A 22,105-nucleotide genomic window follows, 5' to 3' on the forward strand; every position below is an offset into this window, starting at 1 on the left:
CCAGCTTGGCTACTTTTTACTTGCTGTGACACTCTGGACTTTGTCCTCGTCGGTAGGCTGGGGATAGGACTCCCTGCCTTGTCAGGTTGCTGTGAGGGTGGAGTGGACTAGAGTATGTGATACAGAAGCTACGGGGCCTGGCCCACGGTAAGCGCTCCACAAACAGAAGTTGATATGAATAGTAGCACCGGAAAAAAAGAATCGTGTCTCCAGGACAGTATTCATTGTAGAAGGAAAGTCATGTTGGAAATCCCAAGAGAAGAAGCAAAAGTCACTTCTCTGAAGAGAAGAATTGAAGGAATTTCCTCCCATGACCAGGCAGTTTTGGGAGAGACTCTGTATACACAGTCAGATGCCTTCACCCTCATGTTCTCCAGCTTCTCATTGCTATTGCCTCCTCTGATGACTGGCAGAGACTTTCCCTAAGTATCCTAGTTCAGCAGGGCTGGAAGGATCTGAGCCCAAATTCCCATTTAGGATGAGAAACCCAAGGACCAGAGAAGACCAGTGATCAACTCGAGGGCACACAGCCAGCGGGCCTGGTCCACAGCCAGGCCAACCCACTAACAAAACTGCTTCCAGGTACACATTTTATGATAGCAAGGGATACAAAAGAATAAACCTAAATGTGCGTCCCCAGGGCATTGAGCTAACCTGACTTTACTCACTCCTGAGAGGAGCTGCAGTCAATGTGAAAGCATGTGATCAAGGTTGGTAGAGAAAGTAATGTGTTTATATCAACCCATTTTGATGGCTGTGTTTACACTTTACATTTTACACACTTCCCGTGGAATGAAGTCCTAAACCTAGTGGCAGCTTGCATTGCAGTAACAAGGATTTCTAGAACATACCCAATCCCTGCTCCAGCAGTGACCAGATATGTGATGCTGAGTTTTCATTTCCCCATCTGTGAAAGGAGGTATCAGCCACCTTCATCATGCTGTTACAAAAATAAAATCAGATAACTATGTCTGTCTGGCGCACAGCAGCCACTACTTCCCTCAAACCCAGATATCCCCTTGTCTTATCGACACAGGAGACCTAATGAGTCCCACAGCAACCTGCTGATCCTGCTCTATGAATTACAAAGAAACATTTCCCCGCAAGCGCCTCAAAAAAAAAAAAAAAGAAAGAAAACACTTTCCATAATACTTTCATAGGTTAATTGTTTTCAATTTCCTCAGCCAGAATCAAGAGTTAAGAAGAATCTCATTAAGAAGAATTCTAAGGGTATTTCCTTTCAAGTTCCCAAATACTTTCTTCATTATCCACATTGCCCTTGCAGGCTGGTTCCCCCACATCCATGCCGATATGGAGAACACTGGATCAGATGTATTCACTGGGTGCCTGGCGCTATAAAATTCCTACCCCAGGGACGTGCTCATGGGAAACACTCAATAAGTCATCCTTCGCTGAATCAAGCAGAATCAGAAAAAGAATTCCAAGAAAGATATATTGAGCATCTACTTACTATATGCTAGACACTGTGTAAGACCCTTTTCACGCTCTTGTTTAATTATGACAGCCCTGAAAGGTGATCATCATTGTGCTCACCTTACAGATGATGAAACAGATATTCAGAGCACTTTGTGACTTGCCTAAAGTTTCACTGTCGAGAAGGGACCAAGTCTCCTGACTTCAGGTCTTCCCACTATGAGATCACCAGTTTATTGTAACTAGAGGCCTCCCCCATCTAAAGCATCTTTGTAACTGCTTTCCCTTTCCCCACACTGCCTACACATAAAGAAGCCCCTAATTTGTAACAAGTCATTTGATAACTCCAGAAGAGGGGCCACATCCTTTTTCTCTACGTCTGTTGATTAACAAAGACAACATTATGTTTCCAACACATTAGTCAGACCAAGGGGGAAAAAATCCCCGCGACTTCAGTAATTTTCCATCCTTTGGAACAAGGAAATATACACAAAAGGTTTACTATAGAATGTAAGCATTGCTTTTAAATGATGCCAATCTCTCTTTTAATGTGGCCTAAATCCTAAAATTTAAAGTGTGATAAGCTGGGCACAGCGTCTCACACCTGTAATCCCAGCAGTTTGGGAGGCTGAGGCGGGTGGATCACCTGAGGTCGGGAGTTCAAGACCAACCTGACCAACATGGAGAAATCCCATCTCTACTAAAAATACAAAATTAGCCGGGCGTGGTGGCACATGCCTGCAAATCCCAGCTACTCGGGAGGCTGAGGCAGGAGAATTGCTTGAACCCAGGAGGCAGAGGTTGCGGTGAACCGAGATTGCGCCATTGTACTCCAGCCTGGGCAACAAAAGCAAAACTCTGTCTCAAAAATAAATAAATAAATAATAAAATTAAGTGTGATTGTGTCCTTTCTTATATTTTAAGTAGACACACAAGCCTTAATATATATGTAAACCATAAATATCATGGCCAACTGTTCAAGATTGGGCTCTCACACTAACACACCTCTTCCTTGCAACTTGCACCCGATTTGACTCTGGTCCTAGGCATGCTGACCTGAAATAGTTGCTGGCTGCGGCAAGCACCACGCGGTGGCAGGAGAATTCCTGAATGTCCACACACAAGATGACATCTGTCAGAGCGTTTTCCATTCGCAGGGTCTCCAGGCCATTCTGAAGAATTAAGGAGAGTCCCGCGTCGTCAAATTTGACCTTTTCCCCATTTAAGATCTCAACCAAGTCTCCTCTTTTCTGGGAGGGCTCATCTGTAGAAGGTGCCAGGGGCCCTTCCAAACTCTTCTCGACCACGTCACCCATGGTCCAGGCGCCCCTTTGTCCTGCCATCAACATCGAGACTGAAGGAGCGCCCAAGTGTCAGGCAGGCCCCATTGCAGAAGCTGAGCGGATTTCCTGTGCAGGGCCCTCCACTTATCACCAGCTGTCACACACACATAACAGGAAGTCTCGCACTTTCTCATCCTGTTACTACAAATGCCAGCAACTTCTATTCTTCTTCTTTCTGTGAGTAATCACAGGGTTAGAAATTACTTATAATAGGTGTGTGGGAGGGGGTTCTGGAAGAGGCGTGGCCTCTCAGAGTCCACTGTGAGTGCTGTGTGTTTATTTTGGTGCATCTCCCACTTCATATCCGTGAGCAGGAAGCCTCCGGTGGTGGCTGTTACATTTGTACTCCTAATGCTATCAATAACCCAAGTCGTCAATGAGTGGATGGATAGGAGACAGTCTAGAATCTTCCCACTTCACATTTGTACTCCTAGTGGCTCAGTAACCCAAGTCGTCAAGGAGGGGATGGAGAGGAGACAGTCTATGATCCTCCCACTTCCTCCTCCTAGGAGTCTGAGATCCTACAATGATCCAACAACCGTGCTTTGTAAACCATGGAAACCCCACTTATCCCTGACATTCTCATTTCTGGCAGCACTGCAGATCGTCTATCTTCATCCTCCTCCCTACCCAGGGGAAAACAACGTCATGGCAAACATTCATGTCTTCCCCTCACCAAACAATGTCTATTGTTTCGGATATGCTTTGGGGGCACAGAAGAAATGGTTTCCAAAACTCCGTCAACAGCATCATCTCAGGGGACGAGTCAGGGTAGGTCTACACCGAATTGCCATAGCACGTCTCAAATTAGTCCAACGTCTACTGACCATGCATCTAATGTTGGATCCTGAAGTATTTTCATTACCTCTGCAGGTCTCAGTTAAGTAGTAATAACTGTCATTATTAAAATCCCATGATATCCTGGGGAAGTTGTAGGAGCGTATTAGTTAGCGTTCTGTCACGCGCAACGGTAATGCTTTACCAGGTTGCTAGGTATTTCTTAGCCAAGCAAACTTGACATCCAAAATTAACCATCACAATTACAGTCATACCCAGCATAAAGATATTTCAGTCGATGATGGACTCCAGAGGACAGAACCAAAAGGATACCTAGAGAGGCATAGCAGAGGGAAATTATTAGGGGAATTGGCTCACATGATTATAGAGATAAGAAGTCGCGTGACAGACTGCTGAGAGCTCAGTTCAAGTCCAAAGGCCTCAGAACCAGAGAAGATGGTATAACTCTCAGTCCAAGGCCAAAGGCCTGAGAATCCAGGGGGTGGGGAGACTGGTGTAAGTCCTGAAGTCCAAAGGCAGGGGATCCTGGAATTCTGTTGTTCAGGGCAGGAGATGGCTGTATCCCAGCCTCAGGAGATAGAGACCTTGACCTTTCTTCTGTTTTTGTTTTCTCTGGGCCCCTGGCTGATTGGATGGTGCCCACCCACACTGAGAGTGTATCTTCTCTACTGAGTCCACTCAGACTTGCTAATCTCTCCTGGAAACAACCTCACAGACACTCCCAACAGTAATGCTGTACCAGGTTGCTAGGTATTTCTTAGCCCAGTAAACTTGACATCTAAAATTAACTGTCACAAGTACAGTCATGCCCAGCATAATGACATTTCCATCGATGATGGACTGAATATACAATTGTGGTCCCACAAGATCATAATGAAGCATATAAAGAAACATGACGGCCAGGCGCGGTGGCTCATGCCTGTAATCCCAGCACTTTGGGAGGCCGAGGTGGGCAGATCACAAGGTCAGGAGATCGAGACCAGCCTGAGCAACATGGTGAAACCCCCGTCTCTACTAAAAATATAAAAATTAGCCAGGCGTGGTGGTGTACACCTGTAATCCCAGCTACTCGGGAGGCTGAGGCAGGAGAATCGCTTGAACCTGGGAGGTGGAGGTTGCAGTGAGCTGAGATCACGCCATTGCACTCCAGCCTGGGCAAGAAGAGCAAAACTCTGTCTCAAAAAAAAAAAAAAAGTAATGGAAAAATAATGCCATTCACAATGGTAATAAAACATATGTAAATGCCTAGGAATAACAGCAACCAGCAACATAAAGAAAACTAACAAACTTTACTAAGAGTTTCAAAAGAAAACTTAAATAAATATACCAAGTTCCTTTATGGAAAGACTAAATAATTATTAAAAGGACCAATTCTTTCCAAATGCATTTATAGGTTTATTTTACTCTAATAAAAATTACAAGAAAGTTTGGAGTTTAGGTTTGTTTTCTGTTTGTTTGTTTGTTTGTTTTTTGAGACGGAGTCTTACTCTGTTGCCCAGGCTAGAGTACAATGGTGCAATCTCAGCTCACTGCAACCTCTGCCTCCCAGGTTCAAGTGATTCTCCTGTCTCAGCCTCCCAAGTAGCTGGGACTACAGGCATGCACCCACCACCACACCTGGCTAATTTTTTGTATCTTTAGTGGAGACAGGGTTTTGCCATGTTGGCCAGGCTGGTCTTGAACTGCTGGGCTCAAGCGATCCACCCGCCTCAGCCTCCCAAAGTGCTGGGACTACAGGCTCACACCACCACACCTGCCCCAAGTTTAGGTTAAATTTAAATGAACAGTATCAAGATAGGTTCGAAGCACAGTGGGACTATGTGTAAAAGGATAAACATTAAGTCTAGACTTTACAGTGGACCCAGAGTCTTTTCTCCCTGGAAACTACAAAATTGAGATAAATGTGGAACGTTGCATTCAGAAGCCCCGTATTTGAGTTGGAAATTGAGACTGCTTCCCAGTGTCAAAGTGATTTAGATCTTCCAGACAACTATGAGATGTCTCATTCTTACTGATACAATGGCAAACAACAAAGTTTCTGATGGTCTGTGATTTTTAGAAAACAATTTTTCTCAGTAAGAATAAGTAGTCACCCACGAAGAGTATCCTTATGACACATTTATAATTGCAAGGAGTCACTTAAAAAACGTTGTTTCTTTTTAACGTTTCATCTGTGCCTGACTTCCTAGCCTGATGAATGGGAGGGCAGATTTTTTACTTTCCGATCTGACCTAATGTTAGAAGAAACGTTGTTTCTTTTTAACATTTCATCTGTGTCTGATTTCCTAGCCTGATGAATGGGAGGGCAATTTTTTACTTTCTGATCTGACCTAATCTTTTCTTTCTCAGCCTTTTTAAGATTGATAGTCATGAATTTAAATTGACACCTGGCAGGCGGCCAAGGTCAGCTTCCAAAAGTTATATGCGGCCGGGCGCGGTGGCTCACGCGTGTAATCCCAGCACTTTGGGAGGCCGAGGTGGGCGGATCACGAGGTCAGGAGATCGAGACCATCCTGGCTAACGCGGTGAAACCCCGTCTCTACTAAAAATACAAAAAAAATTAGCCGGGCACGGTGGCGGGCGCCTGTAGTCCCAGCTACTCGGGAGGCTGAGGCAGGAGAATGGCGTGAACCCGAGAGGCGGAGCTTGCAGTGAGCCGAGATCTCGCCACTGCACTCCAGCCTGAGTGACAGAGCAAGACTCCATCTCAAAAAAAAAAAAAAAAAAAAAAAAAAGTTATATGCTTGGGCCAGGTGTGGTGGCTCATGCCTGTAATCCCAGCACTTTGGGAGACCAATGCAAGAAAATTGCTTGAGTCAAGATGTTCCAGACCAGCCTGGGCAACATGACAAAACCCCATCTCTACAAAAAATATAAATTAAAAATTAGTCATATGTTGGGGCATGCATCTGTAGTCCCAGCTACTTGGAAGGCTGAGGCAGGAGGATTGCTTGAGCCCAGGAGGTAGAGAGGCTGCAGTGAGCCATGTTCTCACCACTGCGTTCCAGCCTGGGCAACAGAGTGGAGACCTTGTCTCAAAAAACAAACAAACAAAACAAAAAAGCAAAAAAAAAAAAAGTCGTATGTTGAGCTGTGTTCAATGGAACTATGGAGGGTTGGCTGGGTGCGGTGGCTCACGCCTGTAATCCCAGCAGTTTGGGAGGCTGAGACAGGCAGATCACGAGGTCAGGAGATCGAGACCATCCTGGCTAACACGGTGAAACCCCGTCTCTACTAAAAATACAAAAAATTAGCCGGGTGTAGTGGCGGGCGCCTGTAGTCCCAGCTACTTGGGAGGCTGAGGCAGGAGAATGGTGTGAACCCAGGAGGTGGAGCTTGCAGTGAGCCGAGATGGCGCCACTGCACTCCAGCCCGGGCGACAGAGTGAGACTCCGTCTCGAAAAAAAAAAAAAAAAAAAAAAAAAAACTATGGAGGGTCCAGCTAGTTAAACTGAACCTGCTCTTAGACTTCAGTGTCAAGGTGAAGCAGAGATGAAGCCAGGTGAATGAAGGAGACCGAGGTAAGACAGGACAGGAGGGTAGGAGGAGCAAGGTGGGAATTCAAGAGGGTCTAAGATTTTTGCATATGTCAGAGCTGGGCTCCAGGACTCCCACTTAGCCCCACTGGTGGCCTCCTGCTTAGCTAAGAGGGCCTCAGTGAAAGAGGTAGGGTCAACCAGATTCCATGTCATACCCCATCCCCAGCTCCTGTGACCTTTCTCCTATACATAGATGTCAAACCCTTCTCCCTAGTCACTCTCTTCTGCTTTCTATATTTTAATGCTCTAAATCTCTGTTCAAAGTACGGTGTTGTTATATCCTTGCTATTGATTGTACCTTTTATTAGTATTAAATGTCCCTGTTTATCCTGTTAATTTTTTTCTTCAAATAATTTTCTGATTTGTCTGGAGTTTCTATTGCCACTTCTGCTTTCTTTTCATTTACTTTTTCTAATATATCTTTGCCTGTTCTTTGTGTTCTGGGAAATAGACATCTTTTCTTAATGTTTCTGATGGTTGCAATGATGTTTCAACAAATAGTAAGCCAATATTTATCTAATTATCATAGAAAAAACCTAGAGATGACTTGGATTATCTCCAGGCTTGGATAACGGATTATCTCTAGGCTCTGTGCTACAATAACTAGATAAATATTGGTATCCAACTGCTTACTTAACATCTACCCTTGAGGGTCTAACATTTGAGGCATCCTCCAACTAAATACATCCCAAGCCAAAACCTGGATGGAACACATCAAACATGTCCCTTCACCCGGCTGTGTTTGGGCAGGGACACATGAAAGAGATTTGGGGTAGTGGGCAAAGTTCAATTTCTTGACCTTAGTGGTGTTTACAACGGTACTGTGTGCCTTATAATAATTCACTAAGCTATACATTTGTTTGTATCATTTTCCATGTTTTATTTGACAACACAAAGGTAATAACAACCATAACAATAATAGTCAACATGTATTGATGCCAGCACTTTGCTAATTAGTAGCTGAATGGGACTGCAGTTCCAGACTTCCAGCTCCTGAGCCAGCGCCTGATCCCCCACCCCATGCGGAAGGAGCACACTCAGGACTTCACCTCTTCCTGGTAAGTATGAGGCAAATGAAATAGCCACCCATGCCTCAGACAAGACCAGCTTTGCCTGCCATCTTGTGGCCTCTTTCTGGTTCCAGTTAATACCTGAGGGCCCAGAAAACAGAGAAGCTGCAGTTTTTACCTCAGGTCAGGGTTCCTCTGAATATCCTCAGCTCCCAGGTACAGTGTGCCGGCCTCTCCCAATCGCGGCCTCCTGCAGACGCCGCTGGCCTGGCCTCTTCCTCCGCCTGATTCAAGGGTGCCCAGTGCTCCCAGGCTCCTGCTCATCAAATGCCCGGCCCTGGGCTCCTCAGGCCAACTCCTCTTGCCAACCACATCCCGTCATAACAATAACGAAAGATAAATGCTTTCATCCAAAACAATGACGCGGGGTCTGCCTGAATCCGAAACAGGAAGTTGGAAAGTTGCCGGAGGAGAAAGACAAGCCTGATGGAAGTGGTGAGCCCAAGTATCGAAATCCAAGAACACAGCGGAGCCCAGAGGCAAGTGTTTTATAATTTCATCCAGAGGGGATTCTTTTTAAAAGAGCAACGTTAAGGCTCTATTTCCTCTTACAAATTCTGCGTACAACACACACTTTCCATAGCATAATGTTTCTAGCCAACATAATAAGAGGCTTGCCATATACGAGTTATAATTTTTTAACTTTCTATTCAGGACCATCCAGCCTGGTCCCTAGTCGTTACCCTGAAATGTCCCCTGCAGACCTGAACTTAGGAAAGCCAGGTGTTCCCAAGACCCCTACCAGGTGTTTCTGAGCAACCTCTCCTTAAAACGATGTCCACAAAATGGTGGAAGTAAGGCCAGGTGTGGTGGCTCACACCTGTAATCCCAGCACTTTGGGAGACTGAGGCGGGCAGATCACTTGAGCTCAGGAGTTCGAGATCAGCGTCTTTGCCAAAAATACAAAAATTAGCAGGGCACAGTGGCGCATGCCTGTAGTTTCAGTTATATGGGAGGCTGAGGTAGGATTAATTGAGGCCAGGTGCTATGGCTCACACCTGTAATCTCAGCACTTTGGGAGGTGGAGGTGAGCAGATCACTTGAGGTCAGGAGTTCAAGACCAGCCTGGCCAACACGGTGAAACCTGTCTCTCCTAAAAATACAAAAAAATTACCCAGGCATGATGGTGGGTGCCTGTAATTCCAGCTACTCTGGAGGCTGAGGCAGGAGAATCACTTGAACCTGGGAGGTGGAGGTTACAGTGAGCTGAGATCACACCACTGCACTCCAGCCTGGGCAACAGAGCAAGACCTAGTCGAAAAAGAAAAAAAAAAAAAAAGGTGTAGAGGCAAGTGACTGCAAAAGCCAAGACTGACCCTCTACCCTCAACAAGTAGTGAAATTAGGGAAGTTTGTCCTTAACAAACCACATCCCATTTTTCATCCCACCCCAAAACCCCACATTTCTTTTATTAAAAAATTAACTTCTGCTGGGTGTTTTTCTGATTATGAAACAATAATAAATTACCTTGTTGAAAACCTGGAAAATTCAGAAAAGAATCAAAATTAACATTTGGTATGCTGCAGTAGACTTGTACTGACTCTAGGGAGTTGATTTTGTGCATTTTTTCCTCACTTCAAGGGCAGTAACTTGGTGTTGGTTGAAATTAGCCATGGTAGGGATAGTTACACCATAGAAATTGATAAATGCTATGAATCAGGGCTTTGTCCTTGAGAGCCAATTGTTGAACATTCACTCTCACCCCACTGTGACCCCACTCTCCTCTTTAGATTGCCGAGGTCCTGCGGCCTCCTTGCTTGTGCATCACCCTCCAGCTCCAGTTCGAGCTCTACTCTTGGATTTCAGAGAGATTCTGCCTGACCCCCTTTTCATGAAGTAGATTGATTGTGTCTCTGCTCCTTATAGGCAAACGCACTTCCCTGAAACAGAGGCAGAGCAGTATTGGGACACTCATCTGCCAGGCCCAAATGCTGTACCACTCTTCCTCTGCAGACCCCAGTGTGGTTCTCACCTCCAAGTACTCGCTATAGAAGCCACATCTGCTCCCATCAGCAAAAAAAAAAAAATAAAGCAAAAAAGAAGCCACTTCTACAGCCCAGTTTGACACCTTCCAGTTTCCATACCTGCCCTGAGGCAAATCTAATTTTCTCATAAAGGGAATTTCCCGACAGATACTAACTTTTGGACCATCCCATGTAGCCTCACGCTTGTCCCAGGTTGGTGTTGTGTCCTGGTTTGCCTCTTGGCCAGGCTTGCCCAAGTTATTAAGGGGTCTGGTGGCAGCCCTAAGGGAGCTAGCCTTCCGGTTTGGAGTTCATGGAAGAACATTGTCTCAGGAAGGAAGTGGGAGGAGCAAGGCGAGACTCTGGCCCTAGAGGAACAGCAATACAAGCCCAGAGAACCAAGGACTGCAGACAGGCATAAGGTCAAAGTAAGGTCAGTTGATTATAGTTTCAAGGCCGGGCACGGTGGCTCATGCCTGTAATCCCAGCACTTTGGGAGGCCGAGGCGGGTAGATCACCAGGTCAGGAGATTGAGATCATCCTGGCCAACATGGTGAAACCCCATTTCTGCTAAAAATACAAAAATCAGCTGAGCATGGTGGCGCGCACCTATAGTCCCAGCTACTCTGGAGGCTGAAGCAGGAGAATCACTTGAACCAGGGAGGCAGAGGTTGCAGTGAGCCAAGATCGCATTACTGCATTCCAGCCTGGAGTGAGACTCCAGAGCGAGACTCCGTCTCAAAAAATAAAAGAAAAAAAAAAAAAAAAACAGGTCAATGCCTCAGTTTCATATACGTACAAATTGGAAGTAATAATAGTATCCACCTCAATGTGTTATAGAAATAAGGAAATACGTGAAGCCTGTAGAACAATGCCTGGCATGTATTAAGCACTATGTAAGCATTAGCTATTATTATGCAAAACCTTCTGTAGAAGAAAAAGTGTGTAGATTTTATTCTAAATCGGGCTTCTGGCTTCAGACCAAAAACTCCTTCAATGCCCTTTGTTAGTATCTACAGGCCGTCTATTTTTCCCATGTTATCTTGGATCATTTTCACATAGTCAGTGTAGATGGGTCCATACACCACCACCTCCCCAGGGAAATAAAGATTTCCATCACCCAACCCTCTGCATCAGAAACATTATTCTAACCAGAGTCATAACAATCCATAGAAGGATTTATCCATCTGGGACAATGTTCCTTTAAAGAGCCTGAATTAGAGAGCCATTTTGAAAAAAAGTATTTTATAGATGATACTAGTACTAACAGCACCATTTATTGAGATGTTACAAAGTGTTCTGTGTACCTTTCCTCATTTTATGTCCTTTTATCCTGGTAACTTGATAAAATAGATTACTTTCCTTTTTATAACTGAGGAAACCCAGGCTTAAAATCAAAATTGGCTGTTTTGTCCCAGGTCACACAGGTAAGTCAGTAGTAGTGTTTGGCCGCCCATGCCCTATTCTAATGAAAAGTTAGAGCCCGCATCCTCTATTCCCCAGGAAGCCATTTTCCAGTACCACATGACTCAGCTGTTTCCCCTTATTACTTGGACTAGAGTGAGTGCCCACCACCCAAAGACAGCCAAGTACAGAGATTAGTTCAAGGACACGTACAGCTGGCTCAAAAATGTCAGATGGGGCCTTACCTGATGCCTCATGCCTGTAATCCCAGCACTTTGGGAGGCCAAGGCAGGTGGACAGCTTGTGCTGAGGAGATCAAGACCAGCCTGGGCAAAATAGGGAGGCCCTGTCTCTACAAAAATGTTTTTAATTAGCTGGATGTGGTGGTGCACACCTGTGGTTCCAACTACTCAGAAGGCTGGGGCGGCATGATCTCTGAAGCCTGGGAGGCGGAGGCTGCAGTGAGCCATGATCACACTACCGCACTCTAGCCTGGGCAACAGAGTGAAACCATGTCTCAAAAAAAATCAGATAGAACCATTGGAGTCTCTCTCTCCCTCCCTCCCTCCCTCTCTCCCTCTCTCTGAAATTTGAAATAAGGAACACAGAGTTTGCCATCTGGCAGCAGAAACAGGAGGCAAAAGGATTCATCAAGAGATCCACGAGGTAGAGTCAGAGCCGTGGCAATCTAAAGCCCTGTGCAAGCCAAACTTCTGCAAAGCAAAAACTGTTAGTAAGAGAGGGACCCAGAAGGCATAAAAAGGAGACTGAAGCCAATATGCAGAAAGTAGCTGAGACAGGTCACCCTGAGGCTGGGTGGAAGGAAGACCATGGGCTCCTGTTGCTGAAGTCCTGAGCCCACCGTGGATCTGGACCCACCCTCCTGCTCCAATTAGGGCTCTGCTCATGAATTTTAGAGAGATTTCTGCCTGGCGCCCACATTTCTCAATGTGGCTTGATTGAGACTCTGTTCTTTTCATCCAAATAAGCCTCCCTGAAACAGAAGCAGAGCAGTGGTGTGAAGTTCATCCATCTGACCCCATATACTGACCTCTGCCCTCCCATCCTCCACAGACCAGAGATGTCACCAGGTGCACAGATGGGCCCTAGAAAAGGATCAGATACCATAGCTGCAGCCAGTGCTTATTCAGGTCTGCTATCCATATCCAAATCTAAAGTGTACTTTGCAAATGAAGAGTCAAGGAGTAAATGGGAAACAGCAAAAATTCCAAAAAGTGGATTTTGTCAATAAGAACAGCCCCCAAATGTTCACTTACTGCTAAGGGGAGGGAAGCTATTAAAAGCTAATGTACATTATGACCAGGTGCAGAAGCTCATGCCTGTAATCCCAGCACTTTGGGAGGCCGAGGTGGGTGGATCACTTGAGGTCAGGAGTTCAAGACCAGCCCGACCAACATGGTGAAACCCTGTCTCTACTAAAAATAAAATTAGCCAGTCTTGGTGGCGCACACCTGTAGTCCCAGGTACTCTGGAGGCTGAGGCAAGGGAATCACTTGAACCCAGGAGGTGGAGGTTGCAGTGAGCTGAGATCGCACCACTGCACTCAGCCTGGGTGATAGAATGAGACTCCATCTCAAAAAAAAAAAAGTAATGTACATTATGTTGCCATTTTGCAAATATGATTTTGTGTGTATGTGTGTATATATATATATATATATATATATATATGAAAAGAGCACAAGGAAAGGCCTTCACTCATCATCAAATATTTAATATTTAGTGATATAATGGTGTGCAAAAATCTGTTCTCCAGATACAGTGCTGAATAAAAAGTGACACAGTTCCCACTCTCAAGGAGCATACGGTCCAATGAGGGAGAGCAATTGTAAGAAACAAATACACACATTGCAATCATTCTAAATGCTATGAGGGAGATGCACTTGGTGAAGAACCTTTATCAGGGGCAATTTGATATGGTCAAAGATGTCAGTGAAGGCCTTTCTGATGACCAAGATTTGATGGGTGAATATGCACCACCCACATGAATAGCAGGGAAAAGAGTTGTCCAGGAAAAGGCTACAGCATGGGCTAAGCCCCATTGGAGGAGACACTACAACAAGTATAAGAAACTGAAAGAAGGCCAAGTGGTTGGAGTAAAGAAAGTTTGGGCTGAGAATGGTGTGGGATGGCAGAGGTAGGCAGGGCCAGATTATCCAGAGTCTTAGGGACCAGGTTCAGCAGTTTTGTCTTTATCTTACAAGCAATGGGAAACTACCAAGGGACTGGGGGAGCTAGTGGGGTGGGGTGTGGAAGATATAATCAAATTTGCAATTTGAAAATATCTGTCTCAGTATGGAGAACAAATTACTAAGGGCCAGCACAGATTAGATAAAAGAGAAGAGAGCCAGTCCAGAATCTATCACACTAATCCAGGTGGCAGGTGATGGCAGCGTGAACTGGGAAGTAGTACTAGACACAGACAAGTAGATGCATTTGAGGGCAATAGCAAAGGTAAAATCATGACTGGGTGCAGTGGCTCACGCCTGTAATTCTAACACTTTGGGAGGTCAAGATTGGCAGATCACTTGAGGTCAGGAGTTCGAAACCAGCCGGGCCAACATGGTGAAACCCCATCTTTACTTAAAAAAAAAAAAATTAGCCAAGCATGGTGGCAGGCACCTGTAATGCCTGTAACTCCAGCTACTCAGTTGGCTGAGGCAGAAGAATAGCTAGAACCTGGGAGGCGGAGGTTGCAGTGATCCAACATCACACCACTCCACTCCAGCCTGGGCAACAGAGCGAGACTCCACCTCAAAAATAAAAAACAAATAAAAAATAAAAACAAAGCTAAAATCAATAAGACTTAGTGAAGGATTGGATGTGGAATGTAAAGGAACAGGAATTTTCAAGAATGACCTAGGTTTCTGGTGTGAACAGCTGGATAAACAGAGTTACCAACCCTCTGAAATGGAGAACGCTGGAAAGGAAACAGGTTTGGGGGTGAAGAGTATGAGTTAATGCTTGGTCATGCTGAGTCTGGAGAGTTTGTGACATTCAAGACGTGCTATCAGGTAGGATATTTAATATGCAAGTTTAGAACTGAAAGACATTTGGGTCGGAGATATAAGTTAGTGTGCCAAAACATTTAAAGCAGTTATTTCTGGGTGATAAGCTTTTGTATGTTTTTTTGTTTTATTCTTTGTGTTTTTCCATTTTTCCCAGGTTTTCAGCAATAAACAATGTTTGGAGGTTTTTTTCTAAATGGAATCTAGAAAGAAAACAGTAAAATTTTCCTTGTGTCTGTAGCAGAGGGTGCCAGGGATTGGGGTATACTCTACTTCTCACGGCTGGAATTAGTGATCTCAACAGGAATGTCCCTAGAGTCTGGAAAGCCAAACTAGTTTGATGCTAATATCTCTTTGGCAACACGAAATTTCTCTTACTTGGGTCTGCTCAGATCTAGCCATCTTCCACATTGCAATTTGGTGTCCTGAGCAGACTTAATGCAACAGGAAAGGGTTTACCATGTAAGTAGATGGTCAAGTTTGGGATCCAGGTGTCTCTCTGATAATCAAGGTGTTTTAAGGGCCCAAAAAAGCAGCAACCTTTCCCCCCTTCAACCTGGAGATGAACCAGTTGAGAAGTAAAACAAAGAATTAGGAGATGAGTACCAAATACTTCGTTCTAGCTAAGTCGGAGAGCCAAAGAGTATGATCAACAGATTATCCACACAGTTATGGCAACACTGAATCAGGGCTGGCTCCTGCTCCATCTCACTCCCAGAATTACAAAGCAGAAAGTGCTGTAGAGTAGCCACTCCCAAACGTGGAGGAGAAGAAAAGGCTGGACCATATACACAGCATCTATTTTCACTATTTTCCTTGTGGCAGAATGAGGGAGGAGTGTGAGAACGGAGAGAGGCCAGTAGTGTGAGGCTAATGCCAGGAAACATCAGGTGTGGAAGCAGCATTCACGCCCACCAACACCCCTCTGAGTTAATGTATTTAGCATCAGGTGTTGTTTTTGTTTTGAGACAGAGTCTTGCTCTATTGCCCAGGCTGTAGTGCAGTGGCGCCATCTCGGCTCACTGCAACCTCTGCCTCCCGGGTTCAAGCAATTCTCCTGCCTCAGCCTCCCCAGTAGCTGGGACTACAGGCGCCCGCCACCACACCTGGCTAATTTTTTGCATTTTTTTTTAGTAGAGACGGGGTTTCACCGTATTAGCCAGTATGGTCTCGATCTCCCGACCTCATTATCCGCCTGCTTCGGCCTCCCAAAGTGCTGGGATTACAGGTGTCAGCCACTGCGCCCAGCCTGTATTTTTATTAGAGAGAGAGTTTCACCATGTTAGCCAGGATGGTCTCAATCTCTTGACCTCGTGATCTGCCCGCCTCAGCCTCCCAAAGTTCTCAGATTACAGAGCATCAGGTTTATTAGTCGAGCACTACCACATACAGTGTAGTATGCTGTCCCACGTACATTTGGGTGGTCTGAGTCCCTGGTGACTAGCAACAAATCAACGTTAACTGATTTTTAGCAGAAGCAGAATTTATTAACAGAATATTGGGGATGTAAATCTTGCTTGCATCTTGGATTTAAAAAGAAAAAAAAATCTGTGTTTATAGCAGCATTATTCACAATAGCCAAAAGGTGGAAATAACCTAAGTGTCCATTGACAGAGGATCAACAAAATGTGGTATTGAGAGAATGGAACATTACTCAGCCTTAAAAAGGAAGGAAGTTCTTTTTTATATTTTTTTTATTTTTGTGGGTACATAGTGGGTGTATACATTTATGGGGTACCTGAGAAGTTTTGATACAGGCATGCAATGTGAAATAGGCACATCATGGGGAACAGAGTCTCCATCTACTCAAGCATTTATCCTTTGAGTTGCAAACAATCCAATTATACTCTTTAAGTTATTTTAAAATGCACAATTAAGTTAGCATTGACTATAGTCACCCTATTGTGCTATCAAATAGTAGGTCTTATTCATTCTTTCTATTTTTTGTGCCCGTTAACCATTCCCACCTCCCCACCCCCAACTCCCCACTACCCCTCCCGGCCTCTGGTAACCATGCTTCTACTCTTTTTCTCCATGGATTCAATTGTTTTGATTTTTAAATCCCACAAATAAGTGAGAACATGCGGTGTTTGTCTTTCTGTGCCTGGCTTATTTCACTTAACTTAATGACCTCCAGTTCCATCCAAGTTGTTGCAGATGACTGGATCTCATTCTTTTTTATGGCTGAATAGTAGTTCATTGTGTATATGCACCCCATTTTCTTTATCTGTTCATCTGTTGATGGACACAGGTTGCTTCCAAATCTTAGCTATTGTAAACCGTGCTGCAATAAACACAGGAGGGCAGATCTCCCTTCAGTATCCTGATTTCCTTTCTTTTGGGTACATACGCAGCAGTGGGCTTGCTGGATTATATGGTAGCTCAATTTTTAGCTTTTTGAGGAACGTCCAAACTATTTTCCATAGAGGTCATACTAATTTACATTCCCACCAACAGTGTAGGAGGGTTCCCTTTTCTCTGCATCCTCGCCAGCATTTGTTATTGCCTTTTGGATATAAGCCATTTTCACTGGGTTGAGATGGTATCTCATTGTAGTTTTGATTTGCATTTCTCTGATGATCAGTGATGCTGAGCACCTTTTCCTACGCCTGTTTGCCATTTGTATGTCTTCTTTTGAGAAATGTCTATTCAAATCTTTTGCCCATTTTTTGATCGGATTATTAGACTTTTTCCTATTGAGTTGTTTGAGCTCCTTATCTATTCTGATTATTAATCCCTTGTCATATGGGTGGTTTGCAAATATTTCCTCCCATTCTGTAGGTTGTCTCTTCACTTTGTTGATTGTTTCCTTTGCTGTGCAGAAGCTTTTTAACTCGATGTGATCCCATTTGTCCATTTTTACTTTGGTTGCCTGTGCTTGTGGGGTATTGCTCAAGAAATCTTTGCCCAGACCAATGTCCTGGAGATTTTCCTCAATGTTTTCTTGTAGTAGTTTCATAGTTTGAGATCTTAGACTTAAGTCTTTAATCCATTTTGATTTGATTTTCTTGTATGGCAAGATAGTAGGTAGGGGCCTAGTTTCCTTCTTCTGCATACGGATATCCAGTTTTCCCAGCATCATTTATTGAAGAGACTCTCTTTTCCCCAGTGTATGTTTTTGGCACCTTTATCAAAAATGAGTTCACTGTAGGCATGTGGATTTGTTTCTGGGTTCTAATAAAAGAAAGAAAATTCTGACACATACTACAACGTAAATGAACCTTAAGGAGATTATGCTAAGTGAAATAAACCAGACACAAAAGGACAACTACTGTGTAACTCCACTTATATGAGGGACCTAGAGTTCTCAGATTCATAGAGACACAAAGAATGGTGGTTGCTGGGGGCTGGGGGAAGGGGGAAATGGGTAGTTGCTGTTTAATGGGTACAGAGTTTCAATTTTGCAAGATGAAAAATGTTTTGGGCTAGACTCGGTGGCTCTTGCCTGTAATCTCCGCACTTTGGGAGGCCAAGGCAGGAGGACTGCTTCACCCCAGGAGTTCCCAAGACTAGCCTAGGCAACATAGTAAGACCTCGTCTCTACAAAAAAAAAAAAAAAATCAGCCAGCCGGGTGCGGTGGCTCATGCCTGTAATCCCAGCACTTTGGGAGGCCAAGACAGATGGATCACCTGAAGTCAGGAGTTCTAGATCAGCCCGGCCAACATGGTAAAACCCCGTCTCTACTAAAAATACAAAAATTAGCTGGGCGTGGTGGCAGGTGCCTGTAATCTGAACCCAGGAGGCAGAGGTTGCAGTGAGCCGAGATCGTGCCATGGCACTCCAGCCTGGGGGGACAAGAGCAAGACTTTGTCTCAAAAAAAAAAAAGAAAAAAAAGAAAAAAAAATCAGCCAGGTGTGATGGCTTGCACCTGTGGTCCTAACTACCCGGGAGGCTGAAGCAAGAGGATTGCTTGAGCCCAGGAGGTCAAGGCTGCAGTGAGCTGTGATGGTACCACTGCATCTATTCCAGACTGGGCAAGAGAGCAACACCCTGTCTCAAAAAAAAAAAAAAAAAAAAAAAAGAGAGAGAGAGAGCGACAAAGAAAAAGAAAAATGTTTTGGAGATTGGCTGCATAATAATGTGTATGTACTCTAACACTGCTGAACCATACACTTTAAAATATTAACATTAAAAAAAAAGTTTAAAAAATCAGCTAAAAAAAAGTACCTTTCTTTTTTTTTTTTTTTTGAGACGGAATCTCACAACGTCGCCCAGGCTGCAGTGCAGTGGCGTGATCTTGGCTCACTGCAAGTTCCACCTCCCAGGTTCACGCCATTCTCCTGCCTCAGCCTCCAGAGTAGCTGGGACTACAGGCGCCCACCACCACGCCCAGCTAATTTTTTTTATTTTTTAGTAGAGACGGGGTTTCACCGTGTTAGCCAAGATGGTCTCAATCTCCTGGCCTCGTGATCCGCCCGCCTCGGCCTCCCAAAGAGCTGGAATTACAGGCGTGAGCCACTGCGCCCAGCCCCTTTCTTTCTTTTTTAAAAAATAATGTCAATTTTTATTTTGGATTCAGAGGGTACATGTGCAAGTATGTTACACGGGTATATTGTGTGATGTTGGGGTTCGGAATATGGATGATCCCATCACCCGGGTAGTGAGCACAGGACCCAATACCTAGTTTTTCAGCCCACAACCACCCGCCTTCCTCCTCTAGCAGTCCCAGACTCTATTGTTCCCATCTTTATGTCCATGTGTACTCAGTGCTTAGTCCCTCTTATAAGTGAGAACATGCAGTATTTGGTTTTCTGTTCACCCATTAATCACTTAAGATAATGGCCTCCAGCTGCATTCACATTGCTACAAAGGACGTGATTTCACTCTAAGAAAAGGAATTTTCATTCTAGGTTTAACATATTGCAAATACTAAGCAAGGGGTATTCCAGAGTTCCAAGAGTATTTACGCCAAATGTGTGTTTCAAAATATCCTTAGATGAAGCATATTGAACTTGGGCCTGCATTTGAAATTGAATGTTAATGAAAGTTGAGTACTGGGATATTTGAAGCCATCTAAGATATTTTCAATTTATGTGTGAATTAATTTAGTATAAAAGTGATATTAAAAGGTTGATTACATTGCCCCCAAAAGGTAGCCATAAAGGATATTTTGGGGAAAGAAGGAAAATTTGAATATGAACTATGTTCGGTGATATTATATCGAGGTTATGTTTCTTGGATGTGATGGAGGCACTATGATTATGCCAGAGAGTGTTCTCAGGAGACACATGCTCGTTTAGCAGTGAAGCATCATAACATCGGCCATTTACTTTCAAGCAGTTCAACAAAAGGAAATATTTTATATAAAAATAGAGATCAAGCAAAGAATGTATGGGATCTCATTATTCTTTTATTTATTTATTTATTTATTTTAATTTTTTTGAGACAGAGTTTCACTCTTGATGCACAGGCTAGAGTGCAACGGCACCATCTCAACTACTGCAACTTCTACCTCCCAGGTTCAAGCGATTTTCGTGCCTCAGTCTCCCGAGTAGCTAGGATTACAGGCACGTGCCACCACACCCAGCTAATTTTGTATTTTTAGTACAGACAGGGTTTCACCATGTTGGTCAGGCTGGTCTCAAACTCCTGACCTCAGGTGATCCACCCATCTTGGCCTCCCAAAGTGCTGGGATTATAGGCACGAGCCACTGCGCCCGGCCACTTTTATATTTTAAATTTAAAATGTTTGAGGGATCATATGGGGGTCACACAAAAATCCAGCATGGAGGAAGAACTAGACTTGAAAGACGCAGTCAAGAACAAGGCTCAAAATCACTCTAAAGGACTTGCCTGGCGAGGATACCACTCTCCTCATCCCCCAGTGTGAGATGCTGTAGTTTGCACCACCGACCCTGCTGGTACCAGGCACTGGATGCCACTGCTACCTACACCCACTGTCATTGCTTCCTCAAGAACTCAATCTTACAGCAACCTCCAATTGAGTAAATAAATCCCCCCAAGTGATGGTCACCTCTGACTGTGCCGGTGCCATTAGAGTTAATGTTGTGAACCTGATCAGCTAAGGACAAGACCAAGGTATCACACAGGGCAGGAAGTTAAGGGGCCAGGGACTTCCAATCACTCTCATTCTGAAGCAGCCAGGAGGCCTTTCCATCTTTAAGACACTTCATCTAGAGTAAAGAAATCTGTTCAAGTGTGTTTGAAGTCTCAAGCTACAGAATTTTAATATATTTTTAGATGAGAGAGGGGAAAATGAGGAAAATAATAGGTTAATAAAATCTGCTTTTTCACTCTCCATTTCAAGGAAAGCTTTTGTATATTTTCATGGGAGTATCATCCACATTATTCAGAGATCACTGAATTAACCAAAGTTCTTCTAGACTTAATGTCTTGGAACCTGAATATGACACAGTAGCTCTGATGTTTTATAATTCTGAAAAAAATACGTAGAAACATTTAACACATTTAAAAAAGACTTTTAGACAAGCCCCAGTTAGGGTTAACAGCACTGCTGCTCAGCATTGTAGATAGCATATATAAGAAAACACTATTCAAAGATGCCCTAAATAGCCAATATAATTTATCCATAATAAGTTTATCATTACACTAATCCTTCCAGGTACAAATATGGCAAGAGAAATTGAGGGTGGCAGGACTTAAAACTCCCTGCTCACTTCCGACTGCCCCACTGCCACTTTGCAAAGTGCTCCTTCAGCGTGGTATGGGGAGGTATATTATCAGATTCAAACTGGAGACCGAAAAATTTAGCCATCACATTCTCAGAGAGATCATCGGGATTTTGAGTGCTCAGACTTGGAGACAGAATCCTAGTGTGGGGAGAGCCAGAAGATCCATCACCTCATTTTGGGGGTCTTGGGGCCCTATTTGAGGAAGCAGGAAGGCAGATCGGTGCCCACTGGAAAGGGCGCGAACTCTAGAGTCAGACAGACCTGAATTTGAACAGCACTTGTAGCATCTACCAAAGTGGGGCCTTGGGTAATTTGCTTAAGTCTTTGGATCCTCAGTTTCTTCATCTATGAAATGGAATACTCATCTTATCACATTGTTGTGGCTGTTAAATGAGGGCTCATTATGGAAAGTTCTTAGCCCTGCACCTGACATACAGTAGTGCTAAATAAATAGCAACTATTAATAAATAACCAAAGTTTCAAACCCTAGGCAAAGAAGAACAGAGACATAAATTTCCTCCAGACATAATGAAAACCATTTTGGCTACTGACTGCCTGACATGTAAATCATTTCTAACCCTCTCAAAATAACCCACTTTAACAGGAAGTCATTTCTATGTCTAAATTGGACAAAGTGCACCCCTTTCACCAGGCTGCCCCTTTCTCTGTGGGCTTCGTTCTGAGTCATCACCATGTCCAAGAGAATATGAACAAGGAGGACTTTCAAACTGGCCCCTTTCCAGAATTTGAGTTTAAGGAATATTTATCAAATGTCAAGCATGTGCCAGCCACGGTGCTAGACACAAGGAGATATAGAGGTGAATAGCCCTGCCCTCAAGGAGTGTCCAGCCTCATACGGCCAACCTGTGGAC

At 44.1% G+C, this 22,105-nt stretch overlaps 1 protein-coding gene across 1 annotated transcript in view; it reads right to left on the reverse strand.

The window, feature by feature from the left end:
* The window catches only part of KLHL6 (kelch like family member 6), a 67,854-nt gene extending 65,018 nt beyond the window's left edge, over nucleotides 1-2,836 (reverse strand). The window contains exon 1 of the mRNA XM_030823122.1: nucleotides 2,491-2,836. Within this exon, the coding sequence (XP_030678982.1) occupies nucleotides 2,491-2,783 (293 nt within the window). The 5' untranslated portion in view covers nucleotides 2,784-2,836. The remainder of the gene's footprint in view (nucleotides 1-2,490) is intronic.
* Nucleotides 2,837-22,105: the final 19,269 nt, after the last annotated feature.

This window comes from Nomascus leucogenys, chromosome 11, assembly GCF_006542625.1.
Source record: "Nomascus leucogenys isolate Asia chromosome 11, Asia_NLE_v1, whole genome shotgun sequence".
Taxonomy (NCBI): Eukaryota; Metazoa; Chordata; class Mammalia; order Primates; family Hylobatidae; genus Nomascus; species Nomascus leucogenys.